Raw genomic sequence first — 10692 nt, 5'->3', positions numbered from 1 at the left:
CCTCAATTATCTTTTCATAGTAGGAAAGTGGTGTTCTAGATACAAAATGTCTTGCCAACAAAGTTATAAGTGTAAGCGTCAATCTAATAACCAATTAGCATGTTTTTAAAATTAACAGTTAAACGCATATATACACCACATTTTATTCTCAGTATACTATTTTAATCACATAAAATTTTATCTTTATGGTTTAAAAAGTCAAATTGTAGACTTCAGAATTGTATATTTATCTAATAAACTAAATGAGTTATTGAACCACTTTACCGAAGACGTGATTTTTTTTACTATAACATATACTACAATTTATCAAATGAATAATTTGGAATGTTTTAATGTAACTATATACAATTGTGAGGCTGGGATCTATAATAATTTCGTAACTAATCACTAAACCGAAAACATTTCCTCAAACCGGCGCATCATGTAAATTAAAATCAAATTACAAAAAAGTTACAAAACGAATCAACAAACACCACCGGTCTTCTATTAACCGTGTAATTCCGGTTATTGCAACATTATTGCAGGAATGAACAGATATTTACGAAAGTGCCCTCGTTCTTTGACTCTCTCCACGCCTCTCCACAAACGCATCGTTTTCAACTTCCCCAACCCGCGTTGACGGCAAGAATTTTCCCGGAAAATAACTCTTTTCTTTTCTCCTTTTTGGTTTACAGAGAAAAGAAAAAACAAAGGAGAAAGTCTTCTCTTTCGTATTGTCAAGTCTTCGTCTTTTACCAAGTGTGGGAGAGAGAAGAAGAAGACGATCCAACCAATCACTCTTTCTTCTTTTTGTTTACTTCTTCTTCTGCAAATTCCTTTTTTTTCCCCCCAGAAAAAATTGTTTGCTGATTTTTCTTTCTCCCATCGTCACTTTTCTTAAAAAATCTCTGACCAAAATTCGAGTAAAGTCTCGTTCTTTAAGCTAAAAGGAGCTAGCTTTATGTGATCAAATTGTTCTATATTTTCAGGAGATGTGTTCTTGTCTCACGCGGTTTGTGATTTTAATTATTTAAGCCAGTAATGGGGGCTTAGGGGGGTCTTTTATCTTATCCTCGTAATTGCTGTAATAAGTAGTTTCTAAATCAGGCAATTTTAGGAATTAGGGCTTTTTTGTGTTTTTGTGTGTGTGTTTGCTCGAATCGGTAAAAAGAAGATGGTTTTAAGAAAGTTATTGCCTTTAACATCAACGAGTCCTAAAAGGGGTAATAATCAGGAAAGTGAAGATGATGATGAAACTAGTAGTAATTATAGAATTGATTATTCATTCGCCTCTGAGTATAAAGGCCCTCTTATTGCTAATTTGCCACGAGCTCTTCCCGTTGAAGTTGATGAGATCCCCACGGCTCAACCTGTTTCGTTTTCTTCCTTGTCGAGTGGTATCTCTTACCCAGTGGCTCAACCTCTCGTTAGGACTACTAATAGGGTTACCAAGAAACCTTCTCAACCTGTAACTGAGAAGAAGAAGAAGAATGGTTTTGTTGATTCTCCAGGTGCTTCTAGTGTGGTTTTGATTGGGAGTGATGTTGTTTCTGGCTCGTCATCATCTTCATCATCACCAAAGGGATTGGATGTATCAGAAGTAGCGAAAGATTCAGTTGATTTACCGTTATCACCATCATCACCATTGTCTGCATCAGTGAGAGGGGAGGATACATTAGATGATGGAAGAGCTTCGGATGTGGGATCAGATTGTTCCATTGGAGAGGAGGCCGATGGAGAACGTGCAAATCATGTGAGATTCGTTGAACCATTTCAGAGAAGTGAATGTGGTGAAAGCTCTTACCTTTCTGATGGACAAAGTATAGCTGCAACGCCTAAAGCTGAAAGGAAAGGTAAAAGAGGATCTTGTTACCGATGCGCGCTAGGCAACCGGTTTACTGAGAAGGAAGTCTGTATCGTCTGCGATGCCAAATACTGTTATAACTGTGTGCGCAGAGCCATGGGTGCAATGCCTGAAGGAAGGAAGTGTCAAACTTGCATTGGTATTAGGATCGATGAGTCGAAGAGAAAAAGTCTCGGAAAGTGTTCAAGAATGCTCAAGCGTCTTCTCACGGATTCTGAACTTCGAGATGTCATGCATGCTGAGACCTCCTGCAAGGCGAATCAGTTGCCTTCGCGGCTTATCACTGTCAATGACAAGCCTTTAAGTGAAGATGAGCTTTTCACGTTGAAGTCATGTCCACATCCACCCAAGAAGCTAAAACCGGGAGACTATTGGTATGATAAGGTTTCTGGCTACTGGGGAAAGGTAGAATTACTAATTTATGTGTGCCTGCCTATCTAATCTTGGGATTTTATTTTTGAGTGCTCAACTAAATCAGAGCCTCTATGTGTTTATTTAATCAGGTAGGAGAGAAACCTTGTCAGATTATAAGTCCTAACAAGAACATCGGAGGTAGTAACATCAAGAAGAACGCAAGCCATGGCGACACTGGAATTTGTATTAATGGCCGGGAAATAACCAAGTCAGAACTCATGATGCTCAAGGTTCTTTCGCTGTTTTCACCCTTGCTTTTGTTAGTGTCGTGTTAGTGTCGTCTTCTGAATTAAGGGCTTCTTTGCTTTGATGTAGATGGTGAATGTTCAATGTGAAGGAAACCCTCATTTTTGGGTCGATTCAGATGGTACGTACCAGGAAGAAGGTCAAAAACGTTCCATTGGGAACATCTGGAATAAGGTATGATTTCCTTATCACAAGGTTTTCTCTTTCACAGCGTTTGAACATAAAACTAAAGACAACTACTAATATCATTTTTACAGAAAAGAGCAAGACTGGCTTGTGCTCTGTTCTCTCTGCCAGTTCCTCCGGCTTCATCTGCAGTAGAACCATGTGATATGCCCATGTATGAGCAGAAAATGCTTAACAAGCTTCTTCTGATTGGTAATGAGAAATGTGGCGCCACTACAATATATAAACAAGTGAGCTATTCATCTTAATGTCAACCCACTTGAATATTTCACATCTAGTAGGGAATCTGGATTGACTTCTTCTGTTTCAGGCAAGGTCTCTCTATGACATCCCATTCTCTGTAGACGACCGTGAAAGAGTCAAATTCATAATCCAAACAAATCTCTATACCTATCTGGCAATGGTTCTTGAGGCACATGAAAGGTTTGAAAAAGAGATGAGTAGTGACCAGCCTTCAGATCAAACAGGTGATTTTTATTGACCGAGCAAACATCAGTTAACAATTGATTGTTGTGGAACACTGATTGAGTTCTTGTGTGATGTAGGCAATATGGGAGATGAGACAAGTCCTAAAACAGTTAGCTCGATCAACCCGAGACTAAAACATTTTTCAGATTGGCTTCTAAAAGAAAAGGAAGACGGAAACCTGAAGATATTTCCACCATCAAGCCGCGAGAATGCACAAACCGTTGCAGATCTCTGGAGAGTACCGGCTATTCAAGCCACCTACAAAAGGCTTCGCGATACACTTCCCAGAAACGCCGTTTATTTTCTTGAACGAGTGAGTGTACATCAAGTGCTTGCTTGTCTAATTAGGTCACTTTTGTTTAAGGGAAAAAAGAAAGAACACTGACCTAAATTTGTTTCTTCTCAGATTCTTGAGATCTCGAGATCAGAATACGATCCTTCTGATATGGACATATTGCAAGCGGAAGGACTATCCTCCATGGAAGGACTTCCTTGTGTGGACTTCTCATTCCCATCAACTTCTCAGGAAGAGAATCTTGAGAGCGATTATCAACACGATCCAGACATGAAGTTAGTTCTATTCTTTTTCCTTGTGCTGTATTCAGACTAAATGAAAAATCGTTGGACTTAATTTCTCTCTTTTGCTCTCTCTTCAGGTACCAACTCATCCGGTTAAGTCCGAGAAGCCTTGGTGAAAACTGGAAATTGCTGGACATGTTTGAAGACGCTGACTTGGTAATATTCTGTGTCTCACTAACAGATTATGGAGAATACATAGAAGACGGTGACGGGAATGTTGTGAACAAGATGATTGCAAACAAACAGCTTTTTGAGAGCATGGTGACTCACCCGACCCTGTCTAAGAAAAGGTTCCTTTTGGTTCTAACCAAATTTGATCTCCTAGAAGAAAAAATCGAGGAGGTTCCTCTAAGAACCTGTGAGTGGTTCGAAGACTTCAACCCGTTGATAAGCCAGAACCAGACGAGCAGGCACAACCCTCCAATGGCTCAGCGTGCTTTCCATTACATTGGTTATGAGTTCAAGAGACTGTATGACTCACTCTTGGAACCGTATTCGATGCGTGGAAGGAGCTTTAGGCCAAAGCTGTTTGTTTCCCAAGTGAGCTTGGAGAGTGATAGTGTGGACAATGCACTGAGATATGCGAGAGAGATTCTCAAGTGGCATGTTGAAGAAACTTCCATGTTCCAAGAGATGTCTACTACTAGCATCGAGGCCAGCTCGTCCTCTTGATATTTTTTTCCCTAAAATTCTTTCTTTCTTTCTTTCTTTTACATAGTTTGTGTGCATGTTTTTGTGTGTGTATTGTATGTAGTGCCAAGATACATTCATGTGTTGATTTCTCAGGTAAAACCAAAAAAAAAAAAAGAGAAATAAAGTGAAGTGAATTACACCACCTTTTTTTTTTATCTTCACAAGAAGCCGGTTTTATAGAAATCTACTTATACGGTTTGTGAGGATGAACCGGACCGGAGTAGCATTAAGATTCGTGGTTTAAACTTTGGGAGATAGAATCGTTTAAAAGGAGAAAAGAAATATTTTGAAAATGTCACGCAGAATACGAGGGACTGAGCATTGTACCTTCTTTCTCTGCAAAAAACTTAAACGTTGATTTGACTCATCTTCAACGTTCAACGTAGTACTCTCTCTTACAATTTTATCTTACTTTTTCTATTTACTAGTCTTCACTCTCTCTTTCTCTCTCTCTCTCTTCTTAGTATTTCTCTCTCTTTTGAAGCACAGATCCAACATCTCCTCCTCTTCAATGGCTACCGCTACTGAGTTCCAGTTTCCCCCACGGTTCTTTAAAGCTTTCGTCTCCCATTTCAGCTCAGATTCCATGGTAAGATATTCTCTCTTGTTTTTTTGTTTCCCAGGTTTCTTTTATACATGAGCAAACGATTCTTACTCTTGTTGGTTTCTTACAACTATGTCTGATGGTGCCCTTGGTCGTGTGATGAAACAACACTGTAGTTTAAGTTTTTTTTTCTGTGGGTTTTATCTGCATTTAGGCTCCTGTTAGTATAGATGTTGCTCTGCCGTTTCTAGGGTTTTGCTCTGTTTCTTCTTACCCCTTTGGTTTCCTCTGTTTTCTCACTAGCTAATGTGTAAAGATTATAACTTTTCTGTATGAGTCAGCCTATTTTATAAACTTAAATCTGTACATGTTTGAATATTTTGACTGGATTCTATCAAAGTAGAGGTAGTTTTGCTCAGATTCTGTTTTTTTCCTGTTGATGAATAGATTCTATACATGTGTTCTGCTTTCAGAAGCTTGTCTGCTTATATTAATTTCTCTCTCGATGCTGAAAGTTGTAAATTTTATACTGAGAAGCTTCTTATAGGGTTTGGATTGACTTCTTGAGACTGTGTGCTTTGATTTTGTCTGGTTCTTGAAAGTTGACTCTTTTTAAGTTTTAACTGTCCCTACGCTTTTGATTTTGTTTTAAAAAGATTGAAATCAAATCTTGTTTGTGTGTGTGAGAACTGAGAACCCTCTGCTATGGTCAGAAGTTACAACCTGACTTTGAATTTGGATTTCACCGTCTGACTTGCCTTTAGAGTCTCTCTTTCTATGAGTATTTCTTGAGTGTTGGCTTTTTGCAATGAGCAGGTGATCCCAATCCCCTACTACGATCAGCTTCCACGTCTTTTGCCCAAAAAGGTGATACTCCAAGGACCTGGTGGACGCTCTTGGAACGTAGCGACCAAGATCAGGGGAGATGAAGTGCATTTTACACAAGGATGGCCCAAATTCGTCGAGGATAACACTCTTAACGACGGAGACTTTTTGACCTTCGTGTATAATGGTAACCACATATTCGAGGTCAGTATCTACCGCAGCAGCGATGGATGTAAAGAGAGTAGCAAAGTCTTTGAAGTGGAAGAGGACGAAGGAGACAGTGTTTGTTCTCTGAGCAGTGAAGACACAGACACTCGTTCTAAACTTGAGATGGAGAATCCAATCCCGGAAGGCAGAGACAAAGGTTTGAACACATTGTTAGCTTTTCTTCATCACTTATATTGTTTCATGTGAATCTTCTGTTTTGACGACTCTTTGAGATGTTTTTTCAGGAAAGTCAAAAGTGGTAGTTGTGGAGGATTCTGATGAAGACGAGGATAGTGTTTATTCTGAAAGCAGCGAAGATACTGAAACAGAATCTGACAGTGGCTCTGAGTTCAAGATAGGCAAGACAACCCCCACACGCAAGAACAAAGGTTAGGTTTTAACCACCACCCATTGTTAGCTCTTTTCATCACTTGAGTTGTTTTATGTAATTGGCTTTCTGTAGATAAGTCTGTTTCGTTTGCTGTGATGTTTCCAGGAAAGAAGAAAGATCAGGAAGCTGTGCCTGTGGAGGAGGAGTCTTCTGAGGAAGACGGTGACGGTGACAGTGACAGTGATTATGTTGAAGCGTTTGGTAAATTAGATGTTGAAGACAAATCCAACAGTGAGGACAGTTCTTATGCTCCAGAGGAAGAAGACACAACCGCCAGCACCACTTGCGTCAAAGCAAAGGTGCCAAATCTGAAGAGGAAAGGTAAAATACATTTATAACTTTCATCAGTTTGATTGTCTGTGAGATGCTTATATTAATGAAACATTGTTTTGTCTCTTATTATGTGGAACAGAGGCGGCAAAGAAGAGGAAGAAAGGTAAACAAAATATTTTCTTAGTTCCATTACTTTATCAGGTAATTAATTTATAGAACTTTTGTCTCTTGAGATTTTTACAGTTGAGCCCAAGATCAAAAACCCTGAGACATATCTTGATGATCCAAAGAACATATACTTTGAGACGAACGTGAAGAATAGGTTGTACGAGCTGGTAAGATCTGCAATTTTATATAACTGGCCCTCATAAGATACTACTAGTTTTAACCTAACTAACGTATTTGTTTGATTTGTGTGCCTTTAAAAACAGTTGGTTCATGCACAAATGGTGAAAGACTATTGCTTGAGGTTTGGAGACTATGTTGACTACATTGACAGATTCGGGAAACTTAGAGCGAAAACAGCAAAATGGAAGGATCAACGTGTGTGTATCAAAAGATGGATGAGCATATGCAAGAGGAACGGGTTGACGAAAGAGGACCGCGTTTTGTGTGAGCTCTTGCGCAGGGGTTCTTTCGTTTACGCGATCAAACTCCATGTCATCCGCGGGGAAAATCTGTAGACGCCGCCATTAGTATGAGTAGAGAGAGAGAGAGATTGTGTTTCTCATTTATGATTTCATCTTGTTGTGGTCAAGCAAACATCATCCTCAACTAAACTTATGAGTTTCATTATTGTCTAATTAACTGTTTCTCTTGTTCTAGTATGAATCTTATTTTTAAAATTACAAGATCTAGTCTTTGAGATATGTTGTACCAATTCAAATTTACATTAAAATTTACAAGATCTAATCTTATTTACTTATGTTTTCAGAACATTAAAACCGCTATAACTGATATAAATTACATGAGAAATTGATAGAATAAGCAAAAACTACTGAAATCAGTTTTTTAAGTCTTAAAACAATAGATATTAGTCTTGAGTGTTTCAGATGGAGTAAGAAGAAAAGATGAGATCATCCATGGATATACAGGTCGGATCTTGATGGTTTCCACAAAATCCTCTGTCACAAAGAGTAAAGATAAAGAAACAGAGGAACCACTCACTAAATATGAGTATAAGACTTGTTTGAGTGAAACTAAATAAAGTTATGTACCTTCATGTTCCTTCTTCATCATCCTCGTGAGATCTCCCTTGTTGATTTTATTGGTTGGAAATTTGATTCACCAGAAGTGAGAAGAAACAACGAATAAAAAATTGAGAGAGGATAAGAATTAATCTTGAAAGCTTTTGTGACTTAATTTTGAGATAAACAGAGCCAGCTACTCTGTTTCGAGTCCGAGACTAGTAACTTCCGCTATCATAGTAAATAAATATTACGAACGAACCTAAAGTTGATTAGCTAAATTTAAACACTCAGATTTGGATCATAATTTATATTATCGTTTAGTAGTATTACAATGTCGACGTTAACTAAATTATATTATCTTTAATGATTTTGACAACTTTTGGCCATACAATGTTTTTTCTTTTTCCTTTTATACTTGCAGCTTTGTGGGTCCTTTCTTGACATTTCTTGAAAACCTCTTTAATTCAATCAATACATTAGTTCATAGTATTTCACTATTTTCAACTAAAGATAACCATGTATGCATCATTCCAAAATTGTCAGTTGTCACTTGTCAGTATCATCTTCATAGAGCACGCTTTAATAAATTTTTTTGTTGTATATATATATATATATATATGGCAAATTCTATTCAGTTAGTGAGTATATATATATATATGTGTGTGGTTTGTACTTTGTATTGATGGAATAATGCTATATAACATGAGGACAATTTAATGAAAGTCACCCAACGCTTTCAAATCCAAACTACCACCCTGAATTTGAATTTAAAGCAATCTGAATAACTCATTTGCTGTGTGTGTGTGATTGTTGAAAACCTGATTAGAGAGTTGAAACATGGACTAGAAGCTAGTTTAAAAACCAATAAGTAGTTGAAACACTGGACGACTTTTAAAAAGCTAATTAATTGAAGATAATTTCAACCAGTATGTAAGCTCTAATAAATAAGAGTTCGTATCTATAAGAGAATATATCAAGAGAGCATGTGTCTTTTTGTTATGCCTAGGCTACGTTGAGACTTTTTGGGATATACTTGTTTTTTGTATAGCATATATATATATTTTTAATTAATGTTAAATTATATTCAAACGAAAAATAAACGTTTTACAAAGTTTGTGTTGAAAAAAACTTTAGAACACGTTTTAAAATCTCATTCAATAAAATCTGGTTGCAAACCAGACTTGAATGATAGTGTCCTTGCTTCCGTTAATTGTACTTAGTCGGTTGCGTATAATCTTGTCTATTAGCTTGATCAGTTGTTCCGTCGTCGAGAGGGGTTCACCGTATCGTCTCCCGTTTCTTTCTCTCCAGAGTGAATAGATGGTGGTTTGAAGAGCATATCCCAGAATAATTTTGTGCATTTTGTCGAGAGCATTACCAGCAAGAAGAGCAAAAACATCATTGAAATGATTTGTGTGCTTGTCCCTTAAAAGCTTTTTGGTTAAACCTTCCCACACCAACTGCGAATATGAACACTGAAAGAAGAGATGTTCCCTCGTCTCCAGCGGGTGACTGCAGAAGATGCAACTCGTATTAGCATGCGGATTCCACAACTACATTCTTTCGCCGGTCGCCACTCTGTTCTAAACGACCAACCAGGTAAGGAAGGCATACTTAGGAGTAGCGTGTGAGACCAAATCGCTTTGTGATTGGTCATTTGTGGCCGAGCAACGTGGATATGATTCCATGTCTCCTTAGTTGAGAAGTTGTTCCGTAACAATCATTTTTCCCTTTCCACATAAGTATATCTTCGCCCTGGGATCGAGATAGTTGTTGTTTCTGTATTTCCGCCTCCACTGCGGTAAGGGAGGGAAACCGATGTCTTCTTCTTCTCGGCAAAGCCATTACTTCAGCCAGAGTACTTATTTTTGAGATTCCCATATCGACGAATCCCCAGTCACCCAGTTTATCGTGCGAACAGCCCATAGAGCACCAGTTATTATACCAGAAAGAAGTTGATTCACCATTATGAACTTCCATCTTAAAAAACTGCTTTGCCAAGTCCCTGTATTTAAGTAACTTTCTCCAAATTCAAAAACCAGCAAAAGAGAGCATTCTAGCTGTCCATGAAGCTATTCTCAATCGTATTTTTTCAATGAGAAGAATTCATTCGTCTTTTACTTTTACAACTATGATAATACTAAGCACAGTCGATCTTAAACACAATCATCAAATCTTTGATTGAATCTATCGTAAAATTGATACATACATTACTTAACAATTGGCATTGTTACCCAAAAATAAATAATAAATAATTAATAAATAAAAGATTGATACATTAAACGCTTTACTATAATCCTTATGCAAATTGACGATACCATTTTCAGATAATTATCCACCCAGCTAAAATAATAAAATTTAGTCGATCGATCGACACGACAAAAACACCTAATCTGAAAGTTGGACGGTTTTAGTTGTTGAGATATTTTTTAATTAGCAAAGTTAGAGTTGAAGAATTATACTGTGGTTCATAAACAATGAAATAGAAACACTAAAAATAAGCATAAAGAGTTGTTGATTGACTGTTATTAATTAAAAAAAATCAGTGATTAGTACTAATACAAAGAATCTGACTGGTTAATGGAAAACAGAAAAGATAAAGTGAAAAAGTTATGACGCGGGCGAGATTGCGAATAAAAACGTTTTTTGGTCAGCACTAAAACGTGTTCTTGCGTTACAGCACGTGCTCAACGTGCTTGTGCCTCTCTCTCTCTCTCTGCCGCCTATGGTGAGCTTTTTAACTTCTTTGTTCCATTTAAAAAAAAAAAACTTGAATCGTAGCCTGCCGCCCTTACTCACATACATACATTGATACATATAATAAATACATTGC

The 10692-nt window shown here is 37.5% G+C and overlaps 2 protein-coding genes and 1 long non-coding RNA gene across 3 annotated transcripts; 2 read left to right on the top strand and 1 right to left on the bottom strand.

Moving 5' to 3' along the window:
- Positions 617 to 4571, top strand: LOC104716701 (extra-large guanine nucleotide-binding protein 2). The gene is made up of 8 exons (XM_010434118.2): positions 617 to 2248; positions 2347 to 2487; positions 2573 to 2677; positions 2761 to 2919; positions 3000 to 3156; positions 3235 to 3470; positions 3564 to 3727; positions 3814 to 4571. The coding sequence occupies exons 1-8, from the start codon at positions 1154 to 1156 to the stop codon at positions 4406 to 4408; spliced, it is 2652 nt and encodes an 883-aa protein (XP_010432420.1). The 5' UTR covers positions 617 to 1153; the 3' UTR covers positions 4409 to 4571.
- LOC104716702 (B3 domain-containing protein At4g34400-like) lies at positions 4676 to 7466 on the top strand. The gene is made up of 8 exons (XM_010434119.1): positions 4676 to 4811; positions 4919 to 5018; positions 5790 to 6162; positions 6251 to 6394; positions 6502 to 6717; positions 6809 to 6832; positions 6913 to 7004; positions 7101 to 7466. The coding sequence occupies exons 2-8, from the start codon at positions 4941 to 4943 to the stop codon at positions 7350 to 7352; spliced, it is 1179 nt and encodes a 392-aa protein (XP_010432421.1). The 5' UTR covers positions 4676 to 4811; positions 4919 to 4940; the 3' UTR covers positions 7353 to 7466.
- On the bottom strand, positions 7651 to 8144 carry LOC104716704. Its single transcript, XR_756134.1, has 2 exons — positions 7887 to 8144; positions 7651 to 7793 (listed from the first exon to the last, which is right to left on the bottom strand). It is a non-coding gene; the product is annotated as an uncharacterized LOC104716704 (long non-coding RNA).

Source organism: Camelina sativa, chromosome 10 (genome assembly GCF_000633955.1).
Source record: "Camelina sativa cultivar DH55 chromosome 10, Cs, whole genome shotgun sequence".
Lineage (NCBI taxonomy): Eukaryota > Viridiplantae > Streptophyta > Magnoliopsida > Brassicales > Brassicaceae > Camelina > Camelina sativa.
The sequence above is the reverse complement of the archived record's forward strand: the minus strand, read 5'-3'. Positions and strand labels throughout refer to the sequence as shown.